This window comes from Procambarus clarkii, chromosome 73, assembly GCF_040958095.1.
Source record: "Procambarus clarkii isolate CNS0578487 chromosome 73, FALCON_Pclarkii_2.0, whole genome shotgun sequence".
Lineage (NCBI taxonomy): Eukaryota > Metazoa > Arthropoda > Malacostraca > Decapoda > Cambaridae > Procambarus > Procambarus clarkii.
This window is the reverse complement of record NC_091222.1, coordinates 12,816,284-12,836,910: the sequence shown is the minus strand read 5'-3', so window position 1 is coordinate 12,836,910 and position 20,627 is coordinate 12,816,284. Positions and strand designations below refer to the sequence as shown.

Sequence of the window (20,627 nt, the reverse complement as noted above, 5' to 3'; positions counted from 1 at the left end):
TCAACTTGAGAGCAATTTTGTTGACCCAGGTCAATATTAAAGTCTCCTCCCAGAATGATGTGGTTTTTGTTGAGATTGTTGTTTATAATATGATTCCTTAGGTTGTCTGAGAAAGAAGCTATGTTAGTATTGGGAAATCTATAGATGGCTCCAATATTCAAAGAGGATTTAAGGGATTTAATTGTAAACTGAGCAAAAGTATATTCACAGTAGTCATCTCTGTCACTAATAACACTGTTGCAGATAAATGTATCTCGGTAATATATAGCTGTGCACCACCTTTTTTATTAGGCCTACAGTTATGAATGGCTTTATAACCAGCTAAGTTGTAGAGTTGGTATAGTCTTTATTTAGCCAAGTTTCTGTTAAAGTAATGAACGATAAGTTAGTACCTAGTGCTGTGAGTAATGTATTTAAATCGTCAAAATGTTTACCAAGTGATCTAACATTTTGGTTGTAAACTGATAAACAGGTGCTATTTTGGAGTTTGTTTTTAGCCTGATGTGCTGTGAAATACTTGCAATAATGATGATCAATGTGCTGGTTGGTATAGATTTGAGACAGAAGATTTTGATCGCGATCAATATCAGTGTGCATAGAGATGCAGAGGGATCACGATACAAGATACACGATAAACCAAAACACAAGAATAAAAGCAAATACAATAAAATAGTAACAATTTAGAAGTAAAATAAAGATCTAATAGATAGCCAGGAAGGACACAGAAGTTACATAAAATAAAAAACAAAAAATCAGTAGAGACTGACAATATAAATGTAAAATAAAAAATAATAAGAAAAATAATAATTTACATTATCCTAATTCTGTTTATACAACAGTCTAGTGTTTCAATTTAATAAAAGATTGTTCAATAAGACTGAATATAATTACTAACACCAAAATATAGCTTGACTCCCTTGTTACTGTAAAATTAAATTTAGAAGTGGAACCAACAAAACAGGGGCATCGGTCGCCCAGAGAGCATCACTTACACTCTGAACAATAACAACACAGAACGTTTGCTCCTGAGAGAATTGTGATACTAGTTTCACACGATAGACCTACTCTATCCCCAAGAAACTACCAGCAACTCCTCTACCACACAACTGGAGCAATTAAGTATCCGACTGCTAGTATTCTATTTTAAATAGATGCATCTTTTAATATAGATAGGTAGCCGCTTATTTGCATGAAGACCCCCCATAACAAGTACGTTTACATGATTTATCACCATCATATTCCATGTCTTACCTGTACTTATATATTTAGAGAAACATTATTAATTCTTTGAACTCGGCAGGTAATTGTGATTTGGAGTAACAAGAAGCTGAGCAGACAGTTGGGCCTTACACATATATTACCTAGCTGTATGCCAAGTCTTGTAGGCCTCCTAAACAGCCACCATTACGTGGCACTCAGAGGCACAGGGCCACACCCATCTTTGATGCAACAATTACACAGCCTTAGCAGGCCCCTTCTACAGGAACAGCTAAGCCTTCCTTTTGTATATACTGTAGAAGTAGTGCTCATAATTATTAATTTATCATTGCCATTATAAGAGTAGGTTAGACCACCATATGTGGTATGATATAATTATATTTATAAAGTAAACAATTTGTGGTTTAAGAAGGAACCATCTCAAAGTGGTTTAAGTTGCAAATTGTCCCCCATAAATTATGTGAGATAATTTCCAGCAGTTGAATCAGTAAATACAGTTCACTCACTTAATTACTTATTCACTTAGAAAATTGTCTTGTTAAAGTCAATTTAAAAAAGAGAATAGCCGCCAGGATTTTCCCACACATGTGATCACAGCATCACCTACAAATGCCATAATATATATGTTCATGCTATTATTAAGCGATGATAGTATTACAGAAGACCCCTGACTATGATAAAACTTACCAGGATTCTGATACTAGTGGGATTGTGGTGATATTTAGCTCTGTGCTCCATGGAGGGAGGAGAAAGGATGTGGGAGGGAGGGTGGTGGCATCGTCTTCTGACTCTGTGTGGCCACCTTTTATTGACTAAACTCACCATACCAGCTTAGTGGTGTGCTATGCTGAACACAATTGTAGATATATGTAACGTGTGTATAGAGTGTAATAACAGCAATAGGAGTAGGGTTGGGAGCCACCATTATGGCGAGGGAGGAGTGTCGTCTGTACGACTAGTCATGTTTACTGGTAGCCACTATGGTCTTTGGGCACCATACCAGCTTATTTGTACAGGTATGGCGAATGAAACAGGTATATACTTATATATAATGTGTGTGTATATAGCGCAATAACACCACAAACAGTATTGTTGGATAAATATTAGTGCGTCTGGCCTTGAGGGTGGCCGCCATGAGCTGACTGTTTGAGTAGCTACGTCTTTGTGTCTTTTCTCACCATACAAGCTTAGATGTACAGTTATGGAGAACAAAACATGTAAATAATTATACAAAACGTCTGTGTATTGTGAATAAATGCAAAAACAGTATTGTGGGAGGAGAATGAGGGCGAGTGAGGTGTTGTTGAGGGAGGAAGTGGGAGGGAGTGGCTGGCTGGTGTGTGGCGGTCACTCCTCGTTACATTTTGACTCACAATACCAACTTAGTGGTTCGTTATGGTGAGCAAAACATGCATATACTTATATATAACCTGTGTATATAGTGTAATAACAGGAAAACTATTTGTTTATTGTTTTATGAACATAATAATTGAATCACTAATATGCACACCATAATTTTGAGTACAGCGATGGTTCCCACATTTTATTATATAAATATTTCACAGTTCACACTATTGAATAATATTTCTGCAAAAAAAGAAAAGAAAAAAATCTTTCAGAGACATTGAAATAATTATATAATAATATATTTGTGGCAACTGCCGCCTGACAGCTCGAGCGGAGTAGACCTCGTCAGGCGAAGGCTCTGTCAAAGCCTCATTTTTGCCAGACTTTCCTACCCTAATGCGGCTAAAATATGCCACCTACAGTTTTTTTGTTATTTTTTTCCGTGATCAGGGAACAAAAATGAAAACTTTTATAGGACGAAAGAATTTTTTTGAAATTTTTTTTGTTGCGCCTGTGGGTGTTAAAGTCATTTGGACCCCTCGCGATTTGATGGTTAATAGGTACACTGTAGGAAAACTTGACGAATATTATTAGGTACAGTGTAGCATCATTTGAAGATTATTAATGGGTACATTGTAGCAAAATTTGTGTTCAACATAAAAACTTTGATATATGTTGATATCAGTGATGACAATGGTGAAGTTGCATGTCTTAGGCACAAATATTGGGGGAGTGAGTAGCATAATATAATGTGGGAGTTTGAAGCATAAGATAGAAAACTGTGAGGATCTTGAGGTTATCTTGAGATGATTTCGGGGCTTTATTGTCCCCGCGGCCCGGTCCTCGGCCAGGCTTCCACCCCCAGGAAGCAGCTCATGACAGCTGACTAACACCTAGGTACCTGTTTTACTGCTAACAGGGGCATAGAGTGAAAGAAACTCTGCCCATCGTTTCTCGCCAGCGCCCGGGATCGAACCCGGGATCACAAGTCCCGCGTGCTGTCCGCTCGGCCGATCGGCGGGAAATAATGAACAAATTTGCTAGCCTGAGTCATAACACCCCACCTACCTTGTGTTGCCTGATGTCCTTGACGAAGGTGTTGGGATCAAACTTGGGTGTAGAGACCAGTTTTACACCCATTTGTAGTCCTGTCATCATAATAGGCACAATCCCATATACGTGGTAGTATGGCAGGTAGCACAAAAATGAATCTTGGTATGAATCTGTAAAGCAAAAACTACTCAGTGATAAAAACGTAACTGAATTTTATGGCGGATGATGTGTATAATTTTCTTTACGAATATTCAAGTGCATGTAACATATAATAAAGGGAACACTTTAAGCTGGAAAAACCATATCCACTGACCTCAGTACTTAATGGTGCAGACATCACTTAACTGAATGGTCTTGGGAAGGAGAATGCCTCACCAGGCATTCTCCTGGTGAGGCATTCACCAGGACGCTCCCTCACGTTGGAGAGAGCGGTTGTTCACATATGTCAGCTGTTTAGTTTAGAAACTGCTGTTGTGGTTGGTCTACCCACTGCACTACTCTTCATTAAAATGACACCCCCGTGGTGTGCCGAAAATAAATTCTTTCAACAAAATGACTTTCTCCTCTTATATTGTTAAAATGCACTCTCTGATCACGAGAAACTAAAAAAATATTATGTATGTGACATGCTTAAGCAGTGATGGAGCTGGGAAGCTGAGCAAATTATAAGCGCTGAGCGATGGAGCTCAGGACCACTCGACTCTGTCACCCCGTGGGTTTTATTTATTTATTTTTTTATTATTATTTTCTACCACAGACGTGGCCACACATTTACAATGCTAACCAGAATATATACATTTTCTTCTGTCCTCCATGGACAGGGTTAGAGAAGTGTTAAACATATAGTTCAAGGGTTTATTGAACACTCAACCACAGAAGGTGATTCGGTGCTTTTAAAATGCTAAGCTAGCCTACATACGTAAATACATAGATACACAGATTTACGTATGCCCTACATAAAGTGTTTGATGTGTCTTTTACATAGTGTCATTAATGTACATTCACAAAGGTGAAATGGAATTCTGATCAGCTTCCATATATACTTTATACCCATACATATACATACACACACACATATACATACATATATACACACACATGAATTCACTTACATTTGTCTCATTTATGCTGACAGGGTGAGATAGCTGATAAGGAAACTAGTGTGCAATTAAGCACTTAATCACTGCCACCCCACCCCGTGGGGTGGCAGTTGCCGCGAATATAATTTTTCACAATTATTTTGATGTTTCTCATTCATCTCTTCTGTTTTTTTTGCTGTAATATTATTCAAAAGTGTATAATTTGTTTATTTATATAGTTCAATGTTTGGAACATCTATAGGCTCAAAATTATGGGACTCATTTATGTGACATATGAGGAGGAGCAACGAGGAGGCCTAGTCGACGACCGGGTCGGGGGGATACTAAGCCCCGAAAACACCTCAAGGTAGGATATATATATATATATATATATATATATATATATATATATATATATATATATATATATATATATATATATATATGTATATATATATATTATATATTGGTGTATACTGGCAGCAGGTTTTCTTTCAAACATGTTTCATTGAATATGACCGCATATTCTGTATTTATTATTTTCTGGTTTAGGGCTTCTATCCCTCTAACTATTTTCTTAGCATCAGGGCTTAATTGAAATAGGAGTTCTCCAAAACTCATTTTCGTACTTTTAAGGTGAAGAAAAGAAGTGATTTACTATAGAGTGTATTACACTTATTTATATAATTTGCACAACGTTTCGAACCTCCATGGTTCATTCTCAAGTGAACAGATCTTACAATACTAGTTGATTTTATACCCGCACTGGGTCAGGTGATAATACAATAAAGGTGAAAACATCGGGGGATACATAAGGGATAAATGTGAGGTGAAACATAGAGGCTGCAGAAGGCTTATTGGCCCATACGACGCAGCTCCTATCTAAACACAAAGATTAATCCAGTGTAATTGGCCTATCATGTTGGACATTGTCTTCTGTGTTGGCATCGATATGTTCTTGTCTTGTCCTTACTCTCATGGTGGATAGAGTAAATAGTTCCGTGATTTGGGTGTTCATGGTAGGTCGCTCTATTCTTATGTGAATTGCCTCAAGAATTTGTAATCTTCTTGCATCTTGGGTTTTGTCTATTATGCAGGTATTCTTGTTCAACATTTCTCTTGTTAGAGTAATGTCATGGGCTTGTCTCGTGTGATTCCTAGGGGCACCTGATTGAAGATGGCATGTCAAATGCCTCGTCAGCTTGGTCGACGTCATACCTATGTACTTACATTGAAGGTTACATCCTTCGTGGGGGCAAGTGTACATGTATACAACGCTTGACTGCTGTAGAGGGTTCTCCGTCGGCTTCGGGCTGTTTTTGATGAGGAGTTAGGAAGTCTTCTTGGTTTTGTAGAATATTATCAGGTTTATGTTTTGGTTAGGAGTAGTGCTTTTTAATCCTTTACGGATTATTTCTTTCATTATTCTTTCCTCTTTTATATGTTCACTGTGCATGGTTGATTTGTAATATAATTTTATTGGGGTGTGTTGTGGTTTCTGTTCTAGGTTCTGAATTATACCAACGGTCCAAGTGTCTTCTTATAGCAGCGTTTATTTCCGCGTTGCTATATCCGTTGTTCACCAATACCTGAGTTACTCTTTCAAACTCTCTACTCACGTTGCTCCATTCAGAGCAGTGGGTAAGCGCAGACCTGACAATGTGCCAAAAACGCCCAGATAGAGTCACCCTTCAGCCATGGAGGGAAGGTAAACAGGTCGTATGGGATTACACCTGTGCATCTACATTGGCTGATACCTATTTACGTTACAGCTCAGCGGAGGGAGGTGGGGCAGCCACCTTCAGGGAGACCCAGAAAATCCACAAGTACAGAGACCTAGAACGTTGTTACAAGTTCGTGCCGATTGGCTCTGAGACTCTAGGCGCCTGGGGTAAATGTGCACTCAAGTTTTTAAAAGAGGTTGGTGAGGAACTCATTGGGAAAACTAGAGACCCACGAGCAGCCAGTTTCTTGTTCCAGCGCCTCAGTGTCGCAATTCAGAGGGGAAATGCGTGCTGTATCCTGGGTACGCACCCAACCTCCACGGAGCTGGACGAGATCTTCGAACGCTGATTGTTTAATTGTTATATATTTCTGTGTGTGTGTGTGTTCTCTGAAAACTGTAGCATTGCAATAAAATAAAACTAAACATACAAAAAATAATAGGGGTGGTAGGAGAAGAAAAGAATAAAGTATTCAGTGAGAATCCACAAGATTTTCTCTGAATACTCTGTGTTTTCTTCTTTGAGGATGTGGGTTCCTGCAATTGCACCAGAGGTGGTACCCCTAATATATATATATATATATATATATATATATATATATATATATATATATATATATATATATATATATATATATATATATATATATATATATATATATATATATATATATATATATATATATGTCGTACCTAGTAGCCAGAACGCACTTTTCGGCCTACTATGCAAGGCCCGATTTGCCTAATAAGCCAAGTTTTCTTGAATTAATATATTTTCTCTAATTTTTTTCTAACCTAACCTAACCTATCTTTATAGGTTAGGTTAGGTTAGGTAGCCGAAAAAGATAAGGTTAGGTTAGGTAGGTTAGGTAGTCGAAAAACAATTAATTCATGAAAACATGGCTTATTAGGCAAATCGGGCCTTGCATAGTAGGCTCAGCAGTACATTCTGGCTACTAGGTACGACATATATATATATATATATATATATATATATATATATATATATATATATATATATATATATATATATATATATATATATATATATATATATATATATATATATATATATATATATATATATATATATATATATGTTTGTGAGGGTACCACCTCTGGTGCCAATGTGGGGACCCATAGCCTCGGAGAAGAAAATAAAAAGTATTCAGAGAAGACCTTGTGGTTTCTCACTGAACACTAATATTATCTTCTCCTACCACCCCCATTCTTTTGTATGTACACATATATATTTACTTTATTTGAACTTTGTTACAAAAAAGGAGTTACATATGGATTACAAAGATGGTTACCATAGGTTGTCGAGTTCCTCCAGCTCCTCAGATGGCGGGCAGGAACCCTGGATGCAGTGCGCATGTCCCCTCTGTATCGCTACACTGAGGCGCTGGAAAAGAAAGCTTGCAGCTCTTGGGTCCCTTGTTGTTTCAATGAGCCTAGAACCCAGTTCCTTCAAAAAACTTGTAGCACTTTTACCCCAGGCGCCGAGTGTCTCAGAAGCAATGGGGACAAAATTGTAGTGGTGATCCAGTTCTCTATACTTACGGGATTTGGCTGCTTCCCTGTGGGTGGCAGCGCCACCTGGTTGTGCAACACTGAGGTTAATGTAGGTGTTAGCCAGGGTTGATACACACGTGTAGTACCATACCAACTGCTTGCCATTCTTCCAGGGGTTCACTGTGATACCATCCGGGCGACCAATAAGAGCATCAGAGTTACGGGGCGTTAGGTAACGGGGCTCTCTTTCAGCTGGGCATCCAGCTGTGGTGAGGCTCCTCTTGATGATGCCGTTAACTTCACTGTGCCTCGAGTGCCATCCCCCTGTGCTTTGGCAGAGTAGGCCATGGTGCCCGTACCTGTCAGCCACCACCTCGCCGCAAATACACCTATATCTGGTGTGGATTGGGCAGCAAGGCGGAGGGCCACAGCAATTCGGAGGGCGTGTGGTGTGAGACGCGTGCCAGTTGCCGACATTGGGGTTGCTAACAGGAAATCCCCTGCATGTGGTGCTGCTACTGCTGTGAGGCGAGCAATGTCGTGTTGTGTTGTTGCAGCACCCAGGCACTCTGCAGCAACTTGGTCTACAATGGGGCCATCCCAGCTGGATTGCTTGTGGGCTTTTGGGGATGGTGGTTGAGGTGATTGGCCTGTACGAGAGGCCCACTCTGTTGCACAGCGTGTAAAATTGGGATCATGTACACCTGCCAGCTGATGTAAGTGGGCAGGTAGAATTTCCTTCACAAGGTCGTCGGATGCTGATAAGGAGGACAGGAAGGCTGGAACAGCGATTTGCGTTGCTGTTCGAACTCCGAGGCCCCCAAGTATTACGGGAAGAGAGGCTTGTTTCCACTGTAGGTCATCGAGAGAGAGGTTAAGGGCTTTTTCTAGCATTGATTTCAGTAACCGGTCATACTCACTTAGTTTTTGGCTACTGTAAGATGGTGAACACCTCAGAAAGTAGGTTAACCTGGGGAGGGACAGACATCTGGTGATGAGGTAGAGTGCATCATGAGCATCAAAATCCTCAATCCTCCCATCCATCCTCTTAAGGTCAGCGATTTTCTTATCAAGGACCTCATCGATGGCTTTCAACCCCAGGGGAGCTCCTAGGAGTGTCTTCAGGTTTAGTTTTATGGATATTTGGCAGAAGACCCTCTATTCTCTCTACGATGCCCTGGTTGGAACATATTATTTCACAGTTAGAAGGATTCAGGGTGAGGCCTAAAACTGCACCTTGCTCCTGGATTTTTCTGATGTCCTCCAGGAGGGATTCTTGGGAACCAGCTAGGGTACCATCATCCAAGAACCAGATGTTAAGCTCGCTGGACAGGGCCTCTGTGACTTGTTTGATGACTAAGCAGAAAAGGAGAGGAGCAAGGGGGTCACCCTGTTGGACGCCTTCTCGCGAGTCAATTTCATGTTCGCCAACAAGTAGCTTAAGATCCATACTGTAGCATGAATGTACAAAAGGGTAGAGGGAAGGGAAATGACTATGAACCGCACGGAGTACAGCATTCTTCTGCACCAAATTGAAGGAATTTTTGAAATCTAGCTTGATAAGGGCCTTTTCGTCTGTGATGTTGGCAATGAAGGCTCGAGCTGCATGGGCTGCCGCCTCACACCCTTGTGGAATCCCAAACCCGAGCTGTTTTGGCTTCAGCATGTTGGCCGCTGCATCACTAACTGTTCTTGCAGCTGCCTTTGCGACGAGACGCCGGAGAGAATTGCCCACAGCTATTGGCCTGATCCCTCCATCCTTTTTCTTTAGAGCACAGAGAGATGTTCCAAAAAAGATAGGTCTTATGGACGCTGGTATGTTGCCAGCTAGACATGTGTTGGTGAATCTGGTTAGTTCCACCAAGAGGTTCTTTGCAATGTCACCCAGTGCAAAGTTGAGCATTTGGTTGAGGTGGTTGGGTTTTAGTCCTGTGAACCCACCTGCTGATCCTGTAGGGAAGGACATGGCTGCTTTATTGACCACAGATTCAGCCACCCAGAGAGGTTATACTCTGGTAACCCCCACTTGTACAATGTCGTCCTCACGCGGAGCCCTGGGTGGGTGTTTCTCCCTTAGGGCTTGAGCTGTTGCGGCATCTCTGTCGGCAATTGAGTCCTCACTGGTGATGACTCATATTGCGCCAATAGTGTTTCCTTCTTCTATTTTCTTGGTGACTGATGTTCTGACTTTTGATGTCTCGGATGTGCCACTGTTGCTCTTCCTGCCGTGGGTGTTTCTCGCGCGAGTGGGAAGGCGCACCTGGTTGTCCTCCCTGGGAAATTCATTTATAGCTTTGATGACTGAGGCAGCTAAGGTTTTGCCTCTCCTTGCAGGGGTGGCTAGACATATGTTGCCAAACATTAGGAGGTTGTGCCATGCTTGGGTCGTTCCAGGAGAGTCGTTGACCTTTCTCAGGAGGGCAGATAATTTGGCTGCTGCATGGGGGCGGGCTGCTTTAGGGATGTGTTGCAAGGTTCTGGCCGATGTTGCTTTGATAGCTTCTAATAAATTTTCTATGGGAATGAAGGTCTGGGAGGTGTTTTGCCTTACGGGCGGTGTGGGCTGTTAATTGGTGTTCTCCCTGGGAGGGCGCCCAGAACCCAAACACCTGGCTCCGTTGTTGGCATGAAAGCGCACATTATCGTCCCTCAACCGGATATAGCATACCCTGTCACACGTCTGATGTCTACCGTGTCTATCCCTGCTTGATGGCTCATCTTGGCTTGGAGAAGCCTGGCTATCTGTTGAGAGCTGCGACATGGGCGGGCGCTGGGCGGGAGGGTGGACGGCGGGTGGAGACTGGAGGGTGGGCGGCGGTTGGAGGCTGGGGGGATGATCAGCTGGCCGTGGCACTTACTACTCAGATGAGTGGTAATACATATACCACCTCTATACAAAGTGTGGGTATACACCCACTACACAATATGTGGGTATACATTGGGTGGGTGGGTGGCGTAGACACACATGGGAGCCTCCCGGCTTCTATGGGCGGGTGGCAAGGTGGCCTCGTGGGTGGGGAGGCGACGTGGTGGGGTGGGTAGGAGTGGGAGAGCAGGTACTTCCCGGCCTGGGCGCTGGGTGGGGGCGGGGGTCAGGGCGACACTAACACTGGTATAATTCCCCCGTATATCACTGCACAATAATGAATGAATCACACACTTATAATCTGACTCACTGCACGTGTGATGTACTAACAATATGATAGATATGTTGCGCCAATTATCGCTGACAACGTAACTTGTTCAACAAAACTTTCAAAAAAGAGAAACACAAAACACTATTTGGCACACGCGCAACCCCCACCTCTCTCTCCTGACCACACAACACCCCTCACTCACCCCCCACCTCCCCTCACTAAGGGAGGCCTGCAGGGCATCCTGGCCCCTCACTCCAGCCTCCATGACTCCACACTGCCAACCCACCTGTTTTGATAAGTTTTCACATAGATGGTACACAGTAGGCACTTCCGGCCACTTCCACGTCTGCTTGGTGTATTCACAGTGAATATGGTTGAGTCTTGGTACGGTGAGGCCAAGATGTCTCAGGGTAATGGCTGAGAAAGCAGCAGCTCCTCCGCCACACGTCCGTCCCCTAGGCCTCTCCCTCTCCCTCCCCTCCCCTTCCCCTCCCTCCTTCAAATCTAAGCGACATATATATATATATATATATATATATATGTCGTACCTAGTAGCCAGAACGCACTTCTCAGCCTACTATGCTAGGCCCGATTTGCCTAATAAGCCAAGTTTTCATGAATTATTGTTTTTTTCGAGTACCTAACCTACCTAACCTAACCTAACCTAACTTTTTCGGCTACCTAACCTAACCTAACCTATAAAGATAGGTTAGGTTAGGTTAGGTAGGGTTGGTTAGGTTTGGTCATATATCTACGTTAATTTTAACTCCAATAAAAAAAATTGACCTCATACATAATGAAATAGGTAGCTTTATCATTTCATAAAAAAAATAGAAAAAATATATTAATTCAGGAAAACTTGGCTTATTAGGCAAATCGGCCCCTGCATAGTAGGCCGAGAAGTGCATTCTGGCTACTAGGTACGACATAAATATATATATATATATATATATATATATATATATATATATATATATATATATATATATATATATATATATATATATATATGCAAACAAGCCTGAATGGTCCCCAGGACTATATACAACTGAAAACTCACACCCCAGAAGTGACTCGAAACCATACTGCCAGGAGCAACGCAACTGGTATGTACAGGGACGCCTTAATCCGCTTGACCATCACGACCGGACATAAGGAAGTGATAGCCGAAGCTATTTGAACCACTTCCCCGCCGGCACTCGGATGGTAATCTTGGGCATAGCATTTTATGAAATCACCTCATTCTTTGGGGCACACGTGAGGAACACAAATGCAAACAAGCCTGAATGGTCCCCAGGACTATATACAACTGAAAACTCACACCCCATGAGTGACTCGAACCCATACTGCCAGGAGCAACGCAACTGGAATGTACAGGGACGCCTTAATCCGCTTGACCATCACGACCGGACATAAGGAAGTGATAGCCGAAGCTATTTGAACCACTTCCCCGCCGGCACTCGGATGGTAATCTTGGGCATAGCATTTTATCAAATCACCTCATTCTTTGGGGCACACGTGAGGAACACAAATGCAAACAAGCCTGAATGGTCCCCAGGACTATATACAACTGAAAACTCACACTCCAGAAGTGACTCGAACCCATACTGCCAGGAGCAACGCAACTGGTATGTACAGGGACGCCTTAATCCGCTTGACCATCACGACCGGACATAAGGAAGTGATAGCCGAAGCTATTTGAACCACTTCCCCGCCGGCACTCGGATGGTAATCTTGGGCATAGCATTTTATCAAATCACCTAATACTTTGGGGCACACGTGAGGAACACAAATGCAAACAAGCCTGAATGGTCCCCAGGACTATATACAACTGAAAACTCACACCCCAGAAGTGACTCGAACCCATACTGCCAGGAGCAACGCAACTGGTATGTACAGGGAACGCTGAGAAGTGCGTTCTGGCTACTAGGTACGACATATATATATATATATATATATATATATATATATATATATATATATATATATATATATATATATATATATATATATATATATATATATATATATATATATATATATATGCGAACAAGCCTGAATGGTCCCCAGGACATATGCAACTGAAAACTCACACCCCAGAAGTGACTCGAACCCATACTCCCAGAAGCAACGCATCTGGTATGTACAAGACGCCTTAATCCACTTGACCATCACGACCGGACATAATGAGGTGATAGCCGAGGCTATTTGAACCACCCCACCGCCGGCACTCGGATAGTTATCTTGGGCATAGCATTTTACCAAATCACCTCATTCTTTGGGGCAACACGTGAGGAACACAAATGCGAACAAGCCTGAATGGTCCCCAGGACCAGGAGTTTTCAGTTGCATATGTCCTGGGGACCATTCAGGCTTGTTCGCATTTGTGTTCCTCACGTGTTGCCCCAAAGAATGAGGTGATTTGGTAAAATGCTATGCCCAAGATAACTATCCGAGTGCCGGCGGTGGGGTGGTTCAAATAGCCTCGGCTATCACCTCATTATGTCCGGTCGTGATGGTCAAGTGGATTAAGGCGTCTTGTACATACCAGATGCGTTGCTTCTGGGAGTATGGGTTCGAGTCACTTCTGGGGTGTGAGTTTTCAGTTATATATATATATATATATATATATATAAAGGTACAAGAGGAGTGTTGTTAACGCATATGTCGACCGTGCTCTCAGCCACAACTCAGAATGGAAGCAAGTCGACGAAGAACTCTGTAGGGTTAGGCAGGTCCTAGTCAACAACGGCTTCTCCAATGGTTTCGTCGAAGACATCATAAGAAGGAAAGTGAAACGCCATGCAACCTCTGAAGAGACAACTAACACAACACCTATATCCCCTATTAGACTATTTTACAGGAACTTCTTTTCCACAGCTCATAAAACGAAGGAAAGGGTCCTGAAAGATATTGTTAATAGAAACGTTATCCCTACAGACAAAAATCAGAGGATACAACTGACGATTTACTATAAAACCAGAAAAACGTCCAGCCTACTCATGAGAAACTCTCCAGACACAAAACAGAACGCTTTAAAAGAGACTAACGTCGTCTATGCCTTCAAATGCCCTCTTGGGGACTGTAAGCTCCAAAAAACCCAGTATATAGGCAAGACAACACCATCTCTTTCTAGGCGTTTAACGATGCATAAGCAACAGGGCTCTATTAAGGAACATATAATCTCTTCCCACAACCAAACCATCGCCAGAGAAATCCTAGTAAACAACACAGAAATCATCGACAGATACAGCGATAGCAGGCGGCTTGACGTTTGCGAGGCACTACACATCAAGAAGTCAACACCAGCAATCAACAGCCAATTAATGCACAACTATATTCTACCCACCTCAAGACTCCGCTCCAGTATAGAAGCATCAAGAAATATGGAGCAATAGGTTTTCTACAAACACTTCTATTCAATACCCATTGTTTCGTGTTCTGTCTTGTGTTGATGAAATTAATATATATATATATATATATATATATATATATATATATATATATATATATATATATATATATATATATATATATATATATATATATATATATATATATATATATATATATATATATATATATGTGTCGTACCTAGTAGCCAGAACGCACTTCTCAGCCTACTATGCAAGGCCCGATTTGCCTAATAAGCCAAGTTTTCCTGAATTAATATATTTTCTCTAATTTTTTTCTTATGAAATGATAAAGCTACCCATTTCATTATGTATGAGGTCAATATTTTTTTATTGGAGTTAAAATTAACATAGATATATGACCGAACCTAACCAACCCAACCTAACCTAACCTAACCTATCTTTATAGGTTAGGTTAGGTTAGGTAGCCGAAAAGTTAGGTTAGATTTGGTTAGGTAGGTTAGGTAGTCGAAAAACAATTAATTCATGAAAACTTGGCTTATTAGGCAAATCGGGCCTTGCATATGTCACGTGGGGGTGGGTGGTCCGGGGCTCTGCTAACACTCGGCTGCTAGGGGCTCAAAGGCTCAAATACTCAGCCCCTCCGACTCCCTGGATTCACCGGAGTCTCCTTGGTCACACAAGAGAGGACCAACAATGCCCACCTCCGCAGGTCTTTGCTTCCACCACAAAGGGGTGCCACTGATTCACCCTGAAAGCCCTTCAGTCAAACACGGGGAAACTGCTGTTAACAGTTCCGGCCTAGACCCATGGGGGAGTGAAGGAAGACTCAGGCTTACCTATAACCATGACCTCCCTGAGTCTTGCCTGCCAGACAAAAAAGGTTGCAGGAACTCCTTTCCCGCCTGTCTTCTCTATCTTCCTCTTAGCAAGGTCGCCAGCTGGGTTATTATATCTGCGCCCCAGCAACGCAGTTCAGTGGGTGTTATATATATTGTTCGTAGCCAGAAATGTATGCTCATAGAGAAATATCATAAATGGAGGCACACTCAAACACAGTGATAAAATGTGTGGATTTACTGATGCAAATTACATGAACACACACACACAATCACAAGTAATACATGAATACGGAAATATGGATAATGAGTCTGGAGATCGTCAGCCTCTTCTTCCACGACCTCCAACCCTCCTTCAACTGGGCAGAAAGACAGGAGTCTCACACTCTCACAGGAGGGCCTCTTCACCACGTCGGCGCCTCTTCTTCACTGTCCTGCCATCCATACACACTGTCCTCTCTGACAGTCCTGGACTCAAGCTGCCTTGCAGCCTATTCTACTATTAAAGTAATAAAGTCTTGCTGCCACATACACAAGTAAATATTGTGGCCTAACTAGCCTACTCATACAAGGGGTAATTGGAGGGAAAATGTCATAAGGGAAAACCTTACATTCCTGGCTCACGACGCCTGTCCCTCGATGGTGTGAGGTTCCCACGCTTCCTTGGGTCGATCCTTGACGATCCAGGACGTTCCACAGGTCCTCAGGTGTCGTGGAGCCTTCGCGTCATCGCTGTTCCAATCCCTGAGATTCAGCTGCCCCAATCCTGGTTCATCGATGGGCGCTGAGCTAATCACTATTTTCCCCACACTCGCCTCTCCCACAAGGCGTTGCTCCTTGTCCTAGGCACGGTGTCGTCCTTCCAAGATTCTCAGTGGATGTGACCCCAGTCACAGCTAGGCCTGCCCGCCCACTTTCCAGACCTCAACGTCCAGCCAGCGGCGCCGCCCAGCGTCGTCGCCGACTATTTTCCAAGTTTGGCACTTCTCTGCTCACTGAACTTGGTTCCTCTTTTGCTTCCCAGAAGCGCAGGGTCTCCAATAACTATGATGGGCTGCGATGGCCAGCTCAATCCACTGAACAAGGCTTGCAGAGCCTCCAATCCTTGAGAGCAGACCGAGGCGCGTCTTGTCGCTTCCAAGGTCAGAACAACTCTGACGTTGGCGCCGCCCGGGGCACTCGGTGACGTCATGGCGGGCCCTAATTTGTCGCCCGCGACCTACGTCGACCAATCCGCGATCGGCTAATGTCCCTTCCAAAAGGTCATATCCGCCGTAGGGGATACTGTTTCATTTTATAACAGGGCGCCAATTTTCCTTTATTTACAACTTATAATATAACTTCCTTCCCTTAACTGGCAGCCGGTCTGGTCGCCACATACATCATTAGACTCCCTGAACCTCTGAGAATCAGTAGGGAGAGCTGATATGACTCTTTAAGCCGGCAAACGGAAGAAATAGGAGAGGGCACTGTAACATACCCCTCCCCTTAAAATAAGAGTTATATCGGATGAGCAGCACTCAAGAGGGCAATCTATACTCTTGCCCCCTCCGTTCCTGGAGTGTCACTCCTCCAGTTGGTGACGTGGCTCGTACCACCTTGCCAGTCACTTGCCTCATTGTATCTCCACCTCGCATAGGACCGGGTGTGATGGGTGTTCCCTGAACACCTACAGGAAATCCTCTCTCCGTGTCTACGAGTGTACTCCAACGGCTCGTTACCACTGTAAGATTTAGTGCACGCAGCGCCTCCACCGCGTCGTGCACTCCGAGATAGTCTTGCATTTCCACTGCGTCCTACAGGTACTCCATGTTTCCTCTCATGATCTCTTCGCCAATCTTCTCTCTTCTCGGTTCCTCTTCTCCCGTAGGTGCGTTGTCTCCTCACAGTGGCACTTGTAACCTGTACTCCATCCAGCAGCTTCCTCTCTCCCACACTAGGCTTTTGCGATGGCCCAATGCCCCTCTGGTTAGGCTGGCGCCTACCCTGGGTGTACCTATTCCCTGCTCTCTTCGTATTGCCTTTCCTATACCATTCGCTCCTTCGTTCCCGACGAACATCTTCACTCCTCCATGAGATTCTCTTCCCTGCAGACGTCTTCTTCGGTTCGTGGTTGGGCTCATCCACCTCCCTGTGGCTCACCTCACCACGGTGGTTCATCTTGCACCTACCACTATTCATCTGGCCGGCATAGGGTGCCTTGCGTCGTGGCTCCTCCACTCTGCCCCTCACTGCCGTTCGCTCATCCACTGAGCTTACTTTATTCACGTTTCTGTATGGAGGGAGTGCGGTCTGCAGCCTCTTCACCGCCCCAGGCGTTTGTACAGCTGCTCCTCGCCATTCCTCTACACGCATCATCAGGCTTAGTCGGAGGTCCTCGTCGGGGTTATCCACGACCTCCGACGACCTCTCTGCACTCTCGCCCTCGTTGTCGTCGTCTCTGGCGACGTTTCCCCTGGCGAAGTCGGCTTCCTCACTACCATCTGGAACGACCGATACCTCACCCGGCAGGGTTGTACCGCTGCTTGCTACATAGGCACTCCTGGCCCAATCGGGTTGTATCCTGCCTCCTCCGAGGTCATTACCCAGCACCATCTGTACATGCTCTAGGGGTAACTTAGGGGCTACAGCTACTATAGCTTTCTCGACTCCGCAGTCGGCAATCAGCTGTACTTCGTGAAGTGGCAACCTGTATTCCTCCCCCACACTGCGTATCCTCACCACTCCCACAGGTGAATCATTAAATTCCTTGGGGAGAATACTCCTGGTCACCATGCTTATGTCAGCACCCGTATCTCGAAGAACGGCCACCTCCACTGGGTCTGACTTTCCCAACTTCACGTTGGCCTCGAAAACGAAGGGATGTTCACCCAACTTCATTTCCCAACCATTCACGTTGGGTCCACTATAATATGGGGTGTGAACAAACACTCTCTCCTCTTCCAACATTAATCCTACATTCCTTTGGTGCTCCTCACACTCGCGGGCATAATGTCCTCTCACACCACAGTTGAAACATCGGCTGCCTCCCCTGGGCGGCCACTCGCCAGTCACTCTGGCGGTACCACTTGCAGACGTCCCCTGGGTCCTCCTTGGACTCCCTGTCGTCGTGTCCGGGACTGCAGCACTCGCTCCCGAGTTAGGTCCACTGCTCACAGCTTGGGGCTTCCTCCCCGCGTCTCTTGAGCTCTTGAACCACGTTACTTCATCGGGCACACTACTCATGGGAGAGTCCCCACTCGTCCTCGCTCCTCCTGAACTCCTAAGGTTCCCTCCCGACCTGGGGTAAGGCGAGTGTCTGGGCGGCCCCTCCCTCCTGATATGTAGCGCCTCCTCCAGCATGTCGGCTCGATCCGCTGCAGCCTTCAGGTCCTTAATACCTGCTTCTCTCAACCTTACTCGCCACTCAGGATGGAGCACTGACATAAACTTCTCCATCACTATCAGTCGTTTGATATCATCCACCGACTCCGCTTCCTCCGCCTTCAACCATCGTAGGAATTTCCGTTCCATATCCCTGGCGGTCTCGGCGTAAGTCTTTCCCGACGCTCTTGTACACTCTCTGAACCGCTTCCGGTACATCTCCGGAGTCAGCCGGAATGAGTGGAGAACCGCATTCTTAATCGCGTCATAACTAGTACATTCCTCTAGGTCCAGCATGTTATAGGCTTCCCGGGCCTCACCAGTCAATCTGCCCTGGACCAGAGCAGCCCAATCATCTTCCGGCCACTCCTTCAGAGTCGCTATCCGTTCAAAGTGTTCGAAGAACGCCTCAGCTTCTTGTGGTTCGAACGTAGGTAAGTCACGTTCCCTTACCTTGAGGTCATCCCGCCGTGCAGGTAGTGAGGGCAGACCACGTTCAACGCGACGCAATTCGACTTCTTTCTTTGCCTTTATCTCCTCCAGTCGCAGTTGTCTCTCTCCTTCTTCTCGCTGCGGCCGAGCTTCTCGCTCCTCTCGCTGCATTTGCGCTTCTCTCTCCTCTCGCTGCATTTGCGCTTCTCTCTCCTCTCGTCGCAGCTGGGCTTCCAGTTGCATCTTCATTATTTCCAATTGCAGGCTCCTCTTACTACAGCCGGACCTCCCACTGCTCCCATGTTCACTGTGAATTCTCTCCACACTGGTAGGCGCTTGGGGAGGCCCTAGTCGGGACGGTTCACCTTGCGACGGCTCTCCTCGGGACGGCTCCTCTTGAGATGGCTCCTCTCCCGTCGCTTCCTCTCGAGCTGTGAGCTGTGCCATGATCTCTATCCTTCGCTCCGCTACCTTAGTCGTCCTCAACCTGATCCCAAAGTGGTTTGCCACTTGTTGGAGCTGGGCCTTGGTACACTCTTCCAAAATTCTCTCGTCCCTTGTGTCAATAAATTTCTTTACTTTGTCTTCCTCCATCTCTATATCATCAAGCATACACGACAGCACAGACAAGTTAGTAGGCACTAATTTCACCGTTTCAGTCCCTTAGCTGGTTGAGTAACAGTACCACCGAATTCACTGGTCACACTGTATTAGTACCCTGGCAACACTTGTCTTGAAATTTGGTCCACACTGTAGCTTGATCCACGCTTCCTGGCGAAGTTCCCAGTTCTTGACTACTGGGGTTCGAATCCTGGCGAGGTCGCCAGTTCTCTTGTCACGTGGGGGTGGGTGGTCCGGGGCTCTGCTAACACTCGGCTGCTAGGGGCTCAAAGGCTCAAATACTCAGCCCCTCCGACTCCCTGGATTCACCGGAGTCTCCTTGGTCACACAAGAGAGGACCAACAATGCCCACCTCCGCAGGTATTTGCTTCCACCACAAAGGGGTGCCACTGATTCACCCTGGAAGCCCTTCAGTCAAACACAGGGAAACTGCTGTTAACAGTTCCGGCCTAGACCCATGGGGGAGTGAAGGAAGACTCAGGCTTACCTATAACCATGACCTCCCTGAGTCTTGCCTGCCAGACAAAAAAGGTTGCAGGAACTCCTTTCCCGCCTGTCTTCTCTATCTTCCTCTTAGCAAGGTCGCCAGCTGGGTTATTATATCTGCGCCCCAGCAACGCAGTTCAGTGGGTGTATTATATATTGTTTGTAGCCAGAAATGTATGCTCATAGAGAAATATCATAAATGGAGGCACACTCAAACACAGTGATAAAATGTGTGGATTTACTGATGCAAATTACATGAACACACACACACAATCACAAGTAATACATGAATACGGAAATATGGATAATGAGTCTGGAGATCGTCAGCCTCTTCCACGACCTCCAACCCTCCTTCAACTGGGCAGAAAGACAGGAGTCTCACACTCTCACAGGAGGACCTCTTCACCACGTCGGCGCCTCTTCTTCACTGTCCTGCCATC

The 20,627-nt window shown here is 44.7% G+C and overlaps 1 protein-coding gene across 1 annotated transcript in view; it reads right to left on the bottom strand.

Annotated features, from left to right (window-relative positions):
- Positions 1-20,627, bottom strand: part of LOC123774194 (uncharacterized) — a 236,164-nt gene that overhangs the window by 49,695 nt on the left and 165,842 nt on the right. Inside the window, exon 7 of the mRNA XM_069312668.1 lies at positions 3,634-3,788. Coding sequence (XP_069168769.1) covers positions 3,634-3,788 — 155 coding nt within the window. The remainder of the gene's footprint in view (positions 1-3,633; positions 3,789-20,627) is intronic.